Source organism: Calonectris borealis, chromosome 8, assembly GCF_964195595.1.
Source record: "Calonectris borealis chromosome 8, bCalBor7.hap1.2, whole genome shotgun sequence".
Lineage (NCBI taxonomy): Eukaryota > Metazoa > Chordata > Aves > Procellariiformes > Procellariidae > Calonectris > Calonectris borealis.
In genome coordinates, this window is record NC_134319.1 from 17,189,536 (window position 1) to 17,207,041 (window position 17,506).

The 17,506-nt window shown below is 37.7% G+C and overlaps 1 protein-coding gene across 1 annotated transcript in view; it reads right to left on the reverse strand.

The window, feature by feature from the left end:
- The window catches only part of COL24A1 (collagen type XXIV alpha 1 chain), a 149,707-nt gene that overhangs the window by 107,635 nt on the left and 24,566 nt on the right, over positions 1–17,506 (reverse strand). Inside the window, exons 5-10 of the mRNA XM_075156204.1 lie at positions 16,549–16,602; positions 12,936–12,989; positions 10,721–10,774; positions 4,155–4,199; positions 1,821–1,874; positions 554–598 (exon numbers count right to left, since the gene is read on the reverse strand). Of these exons, the coding sequence (XP_075012305.1) occupies positions 554–598; positions 1,821–1,874; positions 4,155–4,199; positions 10,721–10,774; positions 12,936–12,989; positions 16,549–16,602 (306 nt within the window). The remainder of the gene's footprint in view (positions 1–553; positions 599–1,820; positions 1,875–4,154; positions 4,200–10,720; positions 10,775–12,935; positions 12,990–16,548; positions 16,603–17,506) is intronic.

Here is a 17,506-nt window from a genome sequence, read left to right on the forward strand (position 1 = left end):
AAAAGACAACCTAGTTTACCTCCAAGAATAACCAAAAGCAAACCTTGAATCAGCAGAGCATTAAGAGCCTTCAGATATACATGACTACAACTGAACCATTCTAAAATCTCAGGATCACTTTTATGGTTTTATGTGACAAGATAGTTTCCCTTTATCAACTTCTGTAGCTGTTACAGATTGCAAATGCTAGATATGTCTCCGTTCTTGACAGCTTCCATTATGGAAATAATGCTTCAGGCAGGAAACGTCCACTCCACTCCCAGCTCTCAGACACCCACATTCACTATTGCTTTCTTTCTCTTGCCTGCATGCATTCCAAGTGAGAGGAAGGGCAACAACATAAGACTTTCTGTGCTGCTCACCACGGGAAAAAAAATTAAATCCTTACATGTATTTTGAAAGAAACACTATATTTTCTCTTTTGCAGGTCCTGTAAAGACAGAGTGGTTCAGCGGCCATACAACTGGCAGAGCTGAATGAAATGCCTCATCCCCTTTCTTATGTACAGGTAAAAATAGACATGCATGCCAAAATGCTTAAAATGCTTACTTACTCTTACACCTTTAGGACCTGGGTTACCTTCTGGTCCAGCTAAGCCCTATTACAAAAAAAGACATGAGTTGTGCTTCATTTTAAACAACCAAATATGCTCTATTTAAAAAAAAAGGCAACAGTATTTGTTAACTGCAAACTGGCAATACATTCTTAAAATTATTAGGATTGAAGAAGGGTGTCACCAAGCAGTCCTCTGGAACCATGTTCAGAAAGGTCTCCCATTAATTCATGTCTGAAACTTAAACAATGACTGAAACTTCCTTTACATTAAAATTATTTCTTCTGGGAGGAAATTTTTTTCCAGACCCAGTGAACTGGCATTACAGTGACATCATTTCACAGGATTTTTCATAAGCTTGTATATTTGGACACATTTCCAATTATTTTCAAGCTAATGTCAGAATAGCACATGTAGTCCAAATGCGCTAAACATTTTATGTGATTCAACACAAACATATTATCATCCACTACTATATAAAATATTGTAATGGAATTTTAAAATATATAGCCATTACAAGCCTAATCCAATAACATGCTGAAGTATTGGTCAAATTCACCCTTTAAGCAGACACAAAATCACAAAGCCAATTGTTGAATTTGGCTCATATACCTTCATATGGGGAAAATAATGAATATTTCTACTTATGTCTTATTTGTTTTATTGGACTGAGGTATCTCTATTAACTTATATGTAAATTTAAAAAAAATAAAATCAACATTTATATAAGTGCTTGTGTTTATAGAAGGTTGCTTTCTGGCTTCATTGGTTCTCCTTCTCAAATATCTGAATGGGGGTGGGGGTGGGGTGGGGAATCTTTTAATGTTCTATTTCCCTAAAGGGCCGAAGAAATAGTTTCAGCAGTGAAGTAAATACATCGGTGAAAATCAGGAGGAACTATACTACAATAGGCAGTTTCCTATTGCTTCTGGACTTGAAATACGAAGAAGATAAAACACATAGAACCACAAGAGGTTTATGAAGGAGTGTAAAGTGTTTAGACATTCAGTATTTTGGTGATGTCATTTATGTATTCCAGAAAGGTACAGCATTACTGCATCTAACCCATCAAAGTTTAAAAGCCACAAGACTCAACGTTACTAAAGGGCACCACCTGTGAAAGAGGTTTCTTTCAAGCATAAATGATAGGATGTAAACAAATACATTAATACTATTAGTAGTTCCAAGAGAGTTAGATATGGTACTTTTGAAAAGAACAAACAAGTAAACCCCCAAAACTGCAAAGACATTAGTATAGTTACTGCACCTGCCTGCCAGGGTAACCAACTGCTCCAATATTGCCAGCCATTCCTGGAATTCCCTAAGTGGAAAAAGAGGTGGGAAAAAGAGGAAAAAAAAAGGAAAGAAACAGCAAACAGATTTAATATCATGTTTTGGAGTTTATTTATTTCATCATTTCTCTTTTAACACCTAGTCATATGACACAGCTAAAGCTCATGGAAAAATTGTTTAAGCAAGCTACACAGCAACACCCTAAAATTTACTCATCATATATATGTAACTCCACGAATTTTAGTAACATATCCTTTAAAAAGCATTACAAGCAGAGCAGTCTAAGATTTTGTGAAATACAACAGTGCACCCTGTATTTCCATAATAAAAACATAGATGCTATTTATAAAAATTAATTGAGGAGGCCTATAGGAGACAGATCCTTATAATGAAGTAACTGCACTGGTCTTAGCTGTATTTGAACAAATGTGTTAAATGTTTCATTAAAGAAGAATCCTTGTGTCCTTACAAAGCCAAATTGCTTTGTGTCTTCCAAAATCAGGTCAATATACCACTGGATTAGTCACGAATGTATAGAACTTTTCTCCATCTTCTTCCTCCTAATCAAATCCAAGAGTCATTTTTATTGTTGTTTTATTACTTAACATCTGCACATCTGACTGTTTATTTTCAGAAAAATGTACTTTTCTGAAATGGTGCCAAATGCCATGGCCCCATCACCAAGACAGAGGAAGCTCCACCTACCTCTGTTCAGTTAATTTTATTTTAAACAAGCCAAGTCCATAAATTGGACACTCTCCCAGCCTGACCCTTCCACCCACTGTCATTATGTCAGTGTTACCATAGCAATGGATCACGATTTCCTCTCTGAGCTGTTCACAGCTGATTTATGGTGAAACAGCAGTCTTAGGAAGCAGAACTCAGAAGTGCAGATGCAAAAAGGGGTTGCAGTATTTTTTGTTTAAATGAGCTGCCACTGAGATGATTCTGTCACCTGCTTTCAACTGGTAGTGATTCATCTTCTGACAGATGTTCTACCATGGAAGCAGGATCCATGGTCTCCTATTTTGGCTCAGCTGTACCTCAAAATATGCGTATATGAAAAAACTAAAAAAGCAGCAGAATCATTGCTTTTACAACTTATCTTTTAAAACTTTCCCTTTGTTACCAGCTGTTCAAGAGGTTCCACAATTCACAAATTCAGAGGAATATCTGTCCTTGCTGTACAAGCTTCTAAAAACTACAGACACAATTAGATGCTACAGATGACAAGTAACTGGTCTAACTCATCACCTTCACCAGCCAGGTCTAAAAATACCAGCAGTAAGAACTATGTGCAAAATAACTCTCTTTCATCCAAAGTGCTCTCTTAAAAGTTACATCAGATTATTTTCTGAGTGATAATAACGAAGGAAAATATTTACAGCAGCAGTATGAGAACACTGAGATATCAAACAGTTGCACATCACCAGTTTTCACATTCTTGAACATGAATTGCCTTTGAAGGAACTTATATGCTTGATTGCATGAATAATGAGCAGAACTACTTTTCAATTTTTCCCCTCCATGGTAACTAATTGATTACTTTTCACCTGCAACTTCTTCAAAGATTGAGGCACTCTTCTCTTGATGTTAAGAATGATTTTTTTTTTCCACTGGCTATCTCTTTATCTCACTGCTAAATTATAGTCATCACAGAAAAATGCCTGTGGGCCTATAATGAAAATCACCACTCATTCAGCTAAGATTTGGGTATAAAACTCACTAAAGTCAAGGATAACGTTCATGAGTTTTCATCTCCCTTCGGGTGTCTATCATCTGTTATCATCACTGTTTCCCTTTCAGTGTCATCCAAAAGGAGACTCATGCTTCCACCTACTCCGCCATGAGGAACCTCGTTAAATGCTAACAAGACGCATCAGCAATTGGATGTCTTTGAAATTTACATTCAGATTGCTCCTTGAACTGACATGGAAGTGAGAAAAAGCAACTAAATAATAATTTCATTTTCTACATGCTAGGAGATTTAAAATGCATTAAATCATTAAATGCATTAGAGGTTTTGAGAAAATCCAAACTGTGCCCTTAACAAGAATTTTACACCAACCTCTGCCAAGCCAGTGTGGTAGTTGAAGAAAAACAAGCTGGTCTTTTGTTTTCATTTAGACCATTTTTTACCACACTGATCCCTAATAATCTGAATTCTTGGTCAAGAATGATCAAGTATTTCCTTAAGCAGTCACTAATCTACACTGATTGCTTATATTGAACACATATTGGATTATGCATTCTTCTATCCTCAATCGTTTGTTTGTAGAGTATGGTGTATTGTGCTTTCACCACTTACCTGCTCACCCCGTGGCCCTTGCAGTCCCAGATAACCCTTAAGACCCTGCAGGTAGAGAAATAGATATGTGATAAATACAGTTAAACACACAAAATGGGCCTTTTTTTGCCTACTCCAATCTCCCTTTATCAAGAAAAAAATTATCCAAACTTGTTTGCCTGCAGCATTAATGTGGTTTACATTTAGCAGCTCATATTAAAGCTGAGTTAGAGAAAAGGAGTAAGAAATCTTCATGGCAGTTTAGACAACTTCAAGATATCAGCATGCTTAAAGACAGTTCCAGGCTTCTACTGTATTAAACAAATGAGAACATGGGACGCTGTCCCCAGTTACTGCTGAAACTGCAGAATTGGATTTGGTACAGTGCATTTCCCCGTTCCAAATCCTTGTCACTATGCCCTTTCTGAACAAGGCAGGGGTATAAGTAGAGGCTCATTCCATACTATTCTAGGACACTCTCAAGAAAGACCTTCCAGGACACATGATATCTTTTTTTAAAATTAACATAGAACATATTTCAGCCCTTATATTATGGAATTTATATTGGTAGGGAGAATAGCCTGTTCCTCATCCCAGAAATCTTCCCTGTGGTGCTGGAATCATGAAGCTGTCAAACTTTACTCCCTGCGCATTGACCATTTCATGCATATTTTAGCTCTTAAAGAAAAAAAAAAATAATTAAAAATAGAGCTGGAACCTGCCATCTGCATCAGTACAACTTGAAAGGGGAACCTTCTTCTTGGATGTCTTTACTGTACTAAACATACCCAAACAAGCTGACCTAAAAGGGAGGCTGTAACAGTTGCATGATTGATGCAGAAGCCAAGTGTCTGTTCTCCACATCCCTTGCAAGAGGTACTGGGAATATGCAAGTTCCAAAAGCTGCAGCTTGAAAGATAAAGACCAAAACAATCCTTATTCTGGATAGAAATCTATCATAAAATTGGCTTCAAAGACATTGACTGAGTAGCAGGAGTGTCTTGGCTGATGTCAAACATCTGGCTGCCTTGCAGCATAATGATACTTATTAGTCAGTAGAGATTTGAGACCCACTGTAATAAGAAGGAATTCTGCAACTGATTTCAGCAGATCAGGTATCCCAAAGTTTTGGATAAGCTTCTGCATGACCACAAGAGTATTTCTGCATGAAATTAATTTTATTATCATATACAAAATTAAAAGATGGAATGATTTTGCTTGGTGATAATTTTAGATAATAGAAGAGAATGACTTCAAAATTTGCAATTTTGCTATTATAGGCTTGCTTGAGGAATCTTGATCCAAAAGAGATGTACTCATTAAGAAACCCAAAGGCCTCATTTTCTCAAAACCCAACACAGCAGGTGTGTCCTTTCATTTTGCTAATCACACATAGGGCATTGCCAGTTTGCAAAATTATAATGTATTCTGGCTTCAATCCTCTCCTGTAGCTTAAGTCTAAATAATTTATGTATGTTATCTTGTATCTAAAGAAGCAGGTCTGCGTTGCTGTTGGGGAAAAAACAAATTATCTGTAACAGATAGCCAGGAGCTGATCTTAGGATAAATCTGTTAATATGAAATATCCCAATTTTTGGGATATTAATGCATGCCTAAAACCAAATTTTTTATTGAATGGCTAAAGCAGAACTAAAGATGCCAGCATAAGCCAGTAACTCATCTTTAGCTTTCAAAATGTGCCTCAGAAAGCCATACAGTTTTTTACAGTCCCAGCCCACTCTGTATTTCATGAGTTTTATCCATTTCAGAATTTTATCCTCTCCCTATGTTTAAATGATCAACTAAAGTAGGCGTTGCTAGAAGAAATCTCTCAGTAGTTTATTATTTCTGTACAAGGAGAAAAGGAAAGCAAATGCTGCTATACACAGAAACATTCAAAGAGAAGTTTATCACAATTTAGTTTCAAAGCAGGTCAGTTTAGCTCATTAACACCTGCATGGACAGTCTCAAAAGAAGGTACACAAGGAACTGTGAGATGAAGGACTAATTACTAGTGTCCATGTTTCTACACAACAGCATCTTACTTCTGCCAGAGGAAAACTGCTCTGAACTCATATTTTACAGTAGTATGCCCATATTCTTATTCAGACTTAACATGGCCTTAATTCATTCTAACTCATTTAATGCTGGGTGGGAATGAAGCTAAACCACGCTAAAATGTATGTCATTCCAAAGAGAGAGTTTTCACACAGAGTTTTCCTTTCCTGTGACTTGGCTAATCCTCTTAAAATTCTTATTTTTTTATTAGTTTGGGTTCGTATTCTTGAGCATACCTATATAAATAAGACCCAGTTTGCTCTGAGCTAAGAAGGAAGTAAACAAGAAGAATACAAGTTCACATGCACTGGTTTGCAAAATGAAATACCTCCCAATTTCTAATGAAGATTAATGCTCTGATTTAAAAGCTTAAATGTGGAAGAGAAAGGTTTGAAGCTTCCACTTACAGCAATACAGGCTTCAAGCACATTACAAAAACACAGCAAGTTGCAAGAATACTTTGGTCTGCGTGAGGGAAAAGCCTTTACCGCCAACTAATACGACTCAGAAGACTTCATAGCAAGTTTAAGTGTCTGACTTCTACCATATGCCTAGCACAGTGGGACCCAGACTGAGTGAAATCTGTATGTGGCAAAATGTAGATGTTAAATCATAACAGCAAGGACTGTTCAAGCCAAGTCTTTCCACCTTACTGGTGCCCACTGTGTTTTATTAGAATTTCTATGCATTTGTAATTAAAATACATCTGGCACAACACTGGCAACTTTGGTAGAGACCCAAGAGGTTTCTGTAACCTCTAAAAATCAGTAGGTGAAGTGTTGCACCTAATGCTATAATCATCAGCTACAGAGAGATATTAATCTTCGAAAAGTTCTGGAAAAACATTTCTGGGCATGGGATAAGTCTAGCATATAAACAGATTTCCGTGCACTGTGACAGGAGCCTTTGCAACACTTACTTATCAGCTCCACGTTGTCACCACATGGCATCCAGTTTTGAAGAATTTCTTCATTGGCAAATGGTTTAGTAGGTTTGTGGTTTTTTTTTTTTCTTTCACAGCTCCATTCCATCTTGTTTGCTGATGTTTATTAACACAACTAAGATTTCACCTAGCATCTCTCAGCCAGAATATCCTAATGAATGGAAATATCCCTTAAAAAAAAAAAGCCTACATATAGAAGATGGACTTTTTCTCCATCTAATTCAGTAGAGGAATTTCTCTCACAGAGTTGAAGTTTTCCTGCTCAAGGAAAATTGCGCTCTCCAGGCGAAGCAGCGGGAGACACTCGGTAGCATAATGTTGACATCACCACAGGTACTGCTTTGAAATTTATCTACCTGCCTTACCCTTTACAGGATACAAAAGTAAAGACAAAAGAAAATACGGAGCCCTTCTCAGGTTGCGACCAAGTTTCCTCCTTCAACATGTCTTGCCATATTATACTTCAGTATGGGAATTTTATCAGGATTTTATAGATCCAGATTCCTGTGATTTACTATTACACACATATTAGATAGGGAATAAAGCTAGCCCGAAAATTGTAGCCAATCTTTTAAAAAGTCTTTCCCAATGTCATTGTAAAGTACCTGCAACCACATAGGCACTGCAGTCATTCTAATGGGCATGATCCCAGGCAAGTTAATGCCCAGGAGTACTGTCCTTTGGTTGACAATCTACCCCCCAGTACTCTGGCTAGCAGAGGCAAGTACTCGTCTGCCTGTACAGTGAAGTAGGCCCTTTTTGGGTAGAGGGGGAAGGAGGGGGCTTCTGCTCTGTGAGGTCTCTGGACTGATATAAGAAAAATTTTGAGTGCTGATTTAAAGGTGGCCCTCTCAAGACAGCTCCAGATATGAGATCCATGTAACTGCTCTGGAAACAGCACTATCCTCAAACTTACCCTCATCTCCCCCCATTGCTTCTCTGCTTCAAAAGGTGCCTGAAAGAAACAGGCCTCTAAACACTTCATAAACATGCAAGTTTCTGTTCTTATGCTAGAATAAATTTGGAGCCCTACCCCAAGCAAAACTTGGCTTTTTATAGTGTGTTACAGGCATGAGAAATATGTCATATTTTATATGAAACCACAAGGATGCATACTCCGACACATGGCATGTAATGAAAAATAAAGTCAATCACAATAATCTGTTCCCAAAGTCCTGATTATTAACATACGTTTGTTTTACTATCTCATTTAAAAAACTGTAGATTCTCAGCTTTATAAAAAGAAACACATCATTTTATAGTTCTAATCCAAAACAGTAGTTTACTACTGCTTTTCTATTGCATTGAGGACTTAAAAAAAAAAATTTTTTTTTTTTTTTTGGGTAAAATGAATCTTTCCAGGTACTCTCCTAACATGATCTCAGATATTCAGAAAAACAGAAACAAAAGCGCATGGAATATGGCTTCTCAAAGTCATTCTTGACAAAAAAAGTGAAAACAATATGCACACTTGCCTCAAACTTCCACAACACATGTTTTTGTATAAGTACCAAATAATGTTGTACAGACAAATTCTGATTAGGAAACTTGTTAAACACAGTGTCCTCCACAGCCACAGCCACCCTGGAGTGGGGCGATCATGCCCAGTGGAGGGCAGCAGGCATTGCAGCGCACCCTCCACTTCAGCTCTCCAAAGCCCCCACTCCAGTTTATGGGAAACGGATGATGAATTCCATAAAGAAGAAAACCTCAAGTTTCTAGGTCAATAGACAAAAGTCAATATGACAAAAAGTAATTGCCATGAAACGAACATAGATTTGTATTACACTGTTAAAAATATCTGGAAGAACATCAGAGTTTTTATTTGCTATCAAATATCTCACTGTTTAGAAACTACTCAGTTAACACAAGCTGACTGTCAAAATCAAATAGAATTTGGGATACCATTAACTCATATGTAGGATTTTTTTATCTTCCTTTTTACTTGGATGAGAAAGAATATTGGAAATATGTTATTTATTCAATATTATAGCAACTCCCCAGTAGTACTGGGTACAAAACAAAAATGGAAGTACTTGATTTTTCTGCAGTTTTTTCTTGTAGGTGGTTTACTTCACAGCTACTTGTGCTCACGTTCCTTTGAAAATAATTTCTGAGATCACAATGAGCTAAGTGTGTTTACCTATTTGCATATATTGAAAAGCAATAACTAACGATCAATTATTTAAAACAAAATAAATTGTGGGCTTGTCATTAAAAAAATTAAGCGTGAAATACTTCTAAATGTTTACAGGTGTAGTGCTGTTCAAAAGCTGGTATTCTTTCAATCCAAGTCAGGCAGAAGTTACCTTAAACATGGTTCTAGTTAGTGTCTGATGTACAACATGGAAACAGAGAGTAAAATTTCCAGTGATCAACTGAGTACGATTCTTCACAGAGTCTTTAACCCTCAGATAAGGAGTGAATTCTTGTGGCAGGAAGAGAGCATGATGGCCATAAGATTTTAATTTCCTTGCCCCCAAATGTCAGTCTCATAATCCAGAACAAGTGACAGCTGCTTCCCATCTAAAGAGCTTTAAAACAAAAACTACTTTGTTTTTGGAGCAAAACTATAAACCTGATGAAATAAGAAAGCACAGTACTTGGAGAATCTCAAGGTAGCCCAAGATCAGCGGTGACAAAAGCTATAAGCATCCAGGCTTGTAGGTTAAGTCTCAACAGAGGGGTGTTGTGAGTGCAAATTCGTCACAGCTATACATTTTCTCAGTTCATAGAACTGTGTGCCACATGTTTGGCAAAACAAATTTCCACACTCCTCCTGGTGCTAATTCAATGATAGCTTCCTTTTCTGGTCACATTTTTACTGTTTTGGTCAATTCTAAAAATGAATGACTAGACTTTTAAAAAAAAAAAACAAACTATATTCACTCCCTCAGTCTTCTGTGCTCATTTTCTTAAGTTTGTCTCATTTCCTCTGTCGACATCCTTCATGTTCCCTTCCCAAAACTACCTGTCTGCCTTATGCTTTCCTGTATACATAGGACTGCCATAATTTGGATATATTTCTTAAATGCAGCATGTGGCCCCTGACATTTCTCATATTAAAAAATATCGCGTTATGTAGCATCCAAAATTGGAACTTATTCCACCTGAGTTCTATTTCAGCAATTCTGGCACACATTTGGGAAAAAACCAAATAAATCAGTGCAGAAATACTGAGCACATGATCCCATGGAGCTTCTTCTATGCTACAAAATACACAATATAGAAAAAGAAATGAAAAAATTATTACTGAGGATTGAATACAATTGAGTTAAAAATGGCTGTATCTCGTAGGCAAGCCTATCTTCCCTAGTACCTATTCAGTTCGAGCAGGGGCACACCATGCCTTTTGAAGGACACCAACCTAAGCAGCTGTGATTTACATTCTGTTGCCATGATCTCACTTGATCTAGTTGCAAGGGAACGTTTTGCACTGTTGGCCCTGGAGCCTGACATAGTAGACAGTCACAATACCAACAGCAGACCTAAAGTCCTTTTGTCACCTCTTGACCACCAGACATCCACCTGATAGCCATGGATTTGAGCCAGGGAGGGTTACACAAAAATGGCAATAGAATCTTACCTTTTGGCCTTTGATGCCAGGTGGGCCTGGAAAGCCTATGGGGCCTGGATCACCCTGTACAACAAAAACATCCAGAGTCACTATGCTTCACTGGAACATGACACAGGGCTATAAACATGTAGGACTTCATATCTTCTCTGTGTTCTTGAACACTTGGTATGAAGAAGTAGCTAATGTTGTTTTATCCGGCATAAGTTTTGTGGTTTTTTTTAGAGGAAGAAAATTGAAAAGGCAACAGTTCCTCAACTGCAACCACCTGGTGCAACATGCATGCTCCTGCGTCATCCAAGATGGCCAAATCATGGCTGGAACAGACTTACTTCACAACCTTACAACATTTACTTTTAGCCGACATAAATGGGAGTGAAGAAACTATACAATTCTTGAGGTAACCCTTCGCTGAGAAGTGAGTGGGTTCACCTCAAATTAGTATATATTATATTTAACTGCTACTGTTTATTGTTTGTGTTACTGTTATACCAACAATCCTCAACCAGGAATCAGGACACCATTACGGTATGTGCTGCATAAAACACAGCATAAATCTAATGTGTAAAATACAACGTGGAAGATGCATATAGACAAAAGCGTTATGGTGACATATGGGTATTCTCATTCAAGTTCTTTAAACCTTGCAACTACATGATGGTATACGTGAATGAGAACTAGAGCATCTCAAATACTAGGGAGCTGGAAAAAGATGCATTTTCTTATGGTTGTTGCAGTTGGGGGAGGAGGGAGTGGTGTTCCAGTTCTTTTTTCCTTGCTCAGGACTGACAGTGAAGAGACTCACTCTTTCAGGATTAGTGCCCAAATTCAAATTCAATGAGTCCATGAACAGATCCTGGAAGTGAGTTTGCATCAAAGTAAATTCAAGTCCATTACTTAGGGTGAGCAAATTTGACTTGGGCGAAAAATTAAGAACCCAAAATAGTGAGAACTATAAAAATGCGTATCAATCCCACATTTTTGGATTATAGATTCATTCTATATATATTTAGGTGTACATCATACGTATACATGGGTGGGCTTCAAACTTGGGCTCACGCCAAAGAATATACCTTGAGTTTCAGGTGGACACATATAGCTCACAACACTATGATTAGATTGCCAAAAGCAAAAGCTGGTTAGCTTAAAATAATGTTGCTATTTCTACAAAAGCTGCACTTCAATTTCTTCAATTTCTTATCAGGCACATTTCTGAATTTTGCTCAGCAGCCCTTTAACATTGAAAATACCTATTGGTGAATTTTATGGTTTGACAAAATGTATACATTAAAAAAAAATGTTATTTTATGTACACATCAGCAGCTAGTAAACAACAGTTATTTGCTAATGCTTACTTCATCACGGAGAGTGGTCCTGGACTCTCACAGTGTTTTCTACTTAGCGCAAATGTTCCACTACAGGTTCAACATGTTCCATGTTGAACTACTAGCAAATGCTTTTAATGAAACTTAGCATAAATACAAGATATTCTAAAAGATATAGCGTAGGCTAATACATTAGAATGCAAACATGCAATTACATTTTTAGTGTTATCACATTGTTTTTAAAGTTTCATACATAGTCAGTAGATTTACAATCTAAAAATGAAATAATCACAAGCTTTCAAGCCCGTGATTTCTGTGAAGAACCATTTTAAATATTTATACTCAAATATTTCGGTCAGAGAGAGCAACCGCTAGTTTGGCTAAAGCAGCTTAGGAGGAACTTAGAAAGGAGTGTGAAGTGTCCTTTCTGAAGTGAAAGGACAAATCTTAGCATCAAGAGCTTGTTAAAAAAAGTGGCTACATGCAATAATGTGGGCTACATGCAATAATGTGTGCACTTGTCATCCTCAAATTTTGTCTGTCTTACACAACTTTTATGCAAGGTACTAAAGAAAACTGGAATCTGTACTTTGTTATATCAGTGCGAACAGAATTCAAGTTCATTGTTCTAAAAGTATTTCCCTTTTAATTTTTTTAATTTTATTTTTATAATTGAGTATATCATTTAAGTTTCAGCTTTCAATATAATTTTTAATTTGTCTTTGGTTCATTACATCACCTGTGTCTGCACTGGTCAGTCTCACACAATAAAGTGTCAAAATACACCAGCGACACAGTAAATACAAAGCATTGTACTGTTATAACTTGTCTGAATATTAAACAAAACTTCAACAACAGAATGGGACAGACAAAATATTTTTCTATAATTAAGAAAATATTACCTTTTCTCCACGTTTTGCCTGTCCTGGAGAGAATCCTGGGTCTCCTTTAGGGCCCTGTTGCAGAGAAATTAAGCTCATCGATATCATCAGGGAAAAGAGTTTTTAATAATATATGTGGAAACAAATATTTTCACAGTTACAGCAAGAAGAGGGGAAACGTTAATATAAAATTCACTTGTTATTACAGGTTTTTTTTCTCATAACTTTTTCAGTAAAGAACTACGAAAAAATCTAATAGCGTGAGTTCACATTGAAATGAGGTTTACATTTTTCCAAATTTCATAATGTCACAAAAACGTTTGATAAGAAGACTTTATTGGTAAATTAAATCGGTAAATATGAGCAGGATTAAAGCAGACATCCCAGCTGAAATGCTCTCCCCGTGTCTCCACCACTTCAGGACACCACCTATTCCCCAAACACAAGATTAATCGGGCTATATCACTGCGTTGATTATAATCTTGCCCAGGCTTCCTCACGCTCAGTACCTTCCCCACGCAGTGCAGACATCGTGGCCGTAAACACACAGCGAAGGACTCTGTTCAGTTACGAATTACTTCCTAGCAGATGAGAGAGCTCATCGTTTCTGGCCAGAAGTTACTGTCTGCATCCGAGACCAGGCCGCAGAGAGGGGAAAGACGCTGCCGCACTGACCTCTCCTATTCCAAATCCCCACTGCCAGAGCCCGCCGCCACACGAAGCGCCAGGCGCTGCAGGGCGGCAGGCCACAGAGGCCTAGGGCCTGCCTGGGCCGGGAGCCGGGGCTGGTCAGGACCAGCAGGGCTGGCAGCCAGCCCTGCAGAGCTGTTGGCCCGCACCCCTCACAGTCAAATTCACAGCCCTTAAAACAGGAGTCACCAGCAAAAGGCACCTCCTGAGGGGGCCGCGGGTGAACTGCTTCACGCTGACCGAGCAGTCACCTGGGGAGTTCCCAGAGCCATAGGCTGCAACCACATTCATGCGCTAATACCTAAAAATAAGGTAATTGAGGAGGAAATGGTGAACCCTTCGTCTAATTCACCCTAAAAGCCACACGCAAAAGGCACTGTAACATTTCATTGACCTGTTCATATAAATGGCAGAGGCTACAACAGTGCTCTTGATTTCAAAGCCGTAGAATAACACTGGGTGTTACTCACAGGCATCAAGATCTACTCTTCTCACTCAAAAATACATTTTACATAGCCAAGGAAATAAATGTTACTATTAAAGTTATCCCACAGCAGCACTAGGTTAAAGATTATACATGCCCTTCATTGAAAGAGAGCTGAAGCTGGGACAAACAGCTGTTTAGACATTGCCAGCACAATCCTACTCGCAGGGCAACGCCGGCTGCTCAGGGGGATGTGCAAGAGAGGCAGCGCGAGGCTTCCTGCCCATCAGCCATTTCAGACCTGCGAAGTCGTGGCTCTTACTTGAAATGCGACGGGGCCTGACCCTCCTCTCGCGTTCGGTACTGCAGATCAGGGGTTATCCTTCCCTCTGCAGTCAAGATTTGTGCGTGAGGCCGCTTGAGAAACTAAGCCTGTTGAATACTAAATAAAGCCTGGAAATACGGCAAAATGAATCTGTTGTGTTAAATTGATGTGTCAGGTCAGAGAGAACACCATTCTTCAGCACGGTAGGAGTTATCGAGTATTTTCCAGCTGATTTACCTTTTGGAAGGTAAATAGTTATATTCCTTGAGGAACTCCAATCTGTCTTCTGCTTCCATTTTCCAACACAGGCATATTAAACTAAGAGTTGTAATAAAATCGAGATCGGCTCTTGGCTAGTTAAAACACAGGCCTCTGATAACTTACCCATAGCCCTTCCTTTCCCTTATAAGCATAATTAATTCCTCATTATTTTTAATCGAAAAAACAAACAGCCATTGTTATGCATAGCCTTCAGTTGTGGATTAACAACACATCACCACAGGTCAAGATGTGAGGATAAAATAAAACACTTCATTATTTAATCTATGTAACTTTACAATGTAGTTAGAACAGTGCCAGAATCCACAAACTAGGTTTTCTTAACTAATCTATTTTTCAGAGAGCCAGGAATACAGCGAAACCTCGTGAATACTTTTAAATGACTTTACAAACACCCATAAACTCTTTATCAGGAATTAAATGCCGAGGACATCAGCTATCGGTTGGAACTGCTAGCACACATCCAGGGCTGGATACTATACTCTAAGTGTATTAGCTAATGTTGTTCCATACTTCAAAAGCAAGTACATAAAGGACGCTTCAGCACAGGAGGGAAAAACGCATGCATCTCAAAGGCAGAATAAAATTCTGCATTAAGTTACTGCCAGAAAATTGTTGCAACTCGTCTGCAATGTTTTAAGATCAAACAAAAGTATTTCAGCTTACATAGTCAGTATGGGTCAACTGGATCTTCATAGTCAAAACTCGGTGAGCACCTGGCTAATTTTTATTTAAAGAAAAGTATTTCAGAAGACACTTGGATTGAAAGAATAATTTATAGTCTAACAGAAATGAAAGAGATTGCTAAGCACCTAGTAACATTTGCATATATATATATTCTATATATGTAGGTACATGCACACACATAGTTCCTTCTTAAAATCATGGTGACAGCTACAGAACTGATCAGGATTATGATCCAGTGGAGGGGGAGAATACATTATAAAACAAATCCTAGGAGTAATTGATTACAATTAGTTTCCTAGAGATGTATTACATTATACAGCCAGCATAAATATTGTAAAAAATAATTATGAATCTCCAAGTTTAACTGTTCCTGTAGAACTAGATAATAACAAAAGCACACAAAAAAAAGAGTCACTTGGTTTTACAGTGTTTGACACTGAAAGCTTTATTAAATTTCTTTTTATGTCCTCAAGCAGTTTTTAACACCTGTCATGACAGGTCAGATTCCTGCCATTAGGAATCGCACTAAAACAAATCATGGTTGCTGCTGGTTTTTTCCCTAACATATCTATCAAATTGCTCAAACTAAATATGAGTTGAAGGCATTCTGCAACTGCACAAATCTGTCAAATCTATTTAAAGGGCCTATGTTACACAAGTTTGAAGGATTTTATTTGAGCTTCCAGTCCAGTATTTTTTCTTTGGTTTTAAATATCACATGCATAAATCTTCAGAAAATTATTCTAGCATATTAATCAAGTGATAATGTCTGAAATATTAGAGTATTTAAATATCAAAGGTTGGGCACTGACAAAAAAGAGGAATTTATAGAGAATGACAATTTTTTTTTTTTTTAAAAAAAAAAAAACAAGGCAAAAGGTTACAGCAATTAAATGTTTATTCTCACTTAAATTCCAGTTTATCAAAGAGGCCAAGCTGATTTACAGGAACTCTTCTGGGAAGTACAGACTACTTGCATGGGTAACAGTTTCCAGATTATCATTCTGCACACACAGGGTTTTTTTCCCCCCTGAATAAACTGCAATTTTGTTTTGATTTGAAGTTCAATGTGATTGATTACATTTAATTAAAATATGTTTATAGTAATAGTCTCCATCTGTAAACCAAAGAAGGCCAATTGCTTGTATTATAGGAAACAGTTTTGCGGCTTCCAAAAAGTCATTAAGAAGTTCATGTATTTACATGGCAACGTGGATAAATTAACTCACCTTTGGACCTGGCAATCCTGGCAAACCTGGATTACCATGTGGTCCTGGAATACCCTATAAAAAAAAAAAAAAAAAACAAAACAAAAAATCAAAAAAGAGTGGGATTATTCAGTACTCCACTGAACAAGTGTGAACAGTTTGCAGAGGATCATTTTACTGCATCATTGTTGCTTTTAGAAGTACTGGTTGGGATTTTCAAAGGATTCTCAAGAAATAAAACATGTACATCTTCCTAAAAAAATTAAAAGTGAAGTTGAGTACTTCCCTTCTTTTAAAAATCTCAGTTTCTATTGTCTTCCCAAGTGATTCTTAACAGGTATTTGGCACACAGTTACTGCAATGTTGCTCTCCAGGTACAAAACTTGGAGGCATGGGATAAGATCAGAAAAAACACATTCTGAGGTACCCAGCTATACACTTCAGAGAGAAGTAAGTGGATCAGTTCCCACTGACTTAGAAGACGACTCAAAGCAATGTATTCCACCTTCTCTAAACAAATCACAGACAAAAACCCTTCACCAACCTGATTCTCCCACAGTCAGTGTAAAAAATGGGCTTGTTACTAGAAGAGTTGGACTTAAACCATTCCAGGAACAGAATAGGCTATCGGGACTATCTACACCTTCCAGGATAAGTGTCTGTTCCTGCAATACACTCAGCAATCCTCACTCCTTGACAAACAGTGCATTAGGGAAAATATTTGTTGCAACGGCTGTCAGAAGCTATTCATCTTCCAAACACTGAAGGACCAAACTGGTGAAAACCTATCCCTGGTAAGTCGGCAACAAAGCTTTTGTTGAATTCACCAAGGCCAAAATTCCACCCAAACAATTAATCCAAATACCAAAAATAGTAAGAATCCTTTTCAGCTTTCTCATATATTCAGCGGTCTTACAACAGATAAACGCAGCGTTTGTCTTTCCCTCACATGAGACTGAATTTACTGGTTATACCTCAC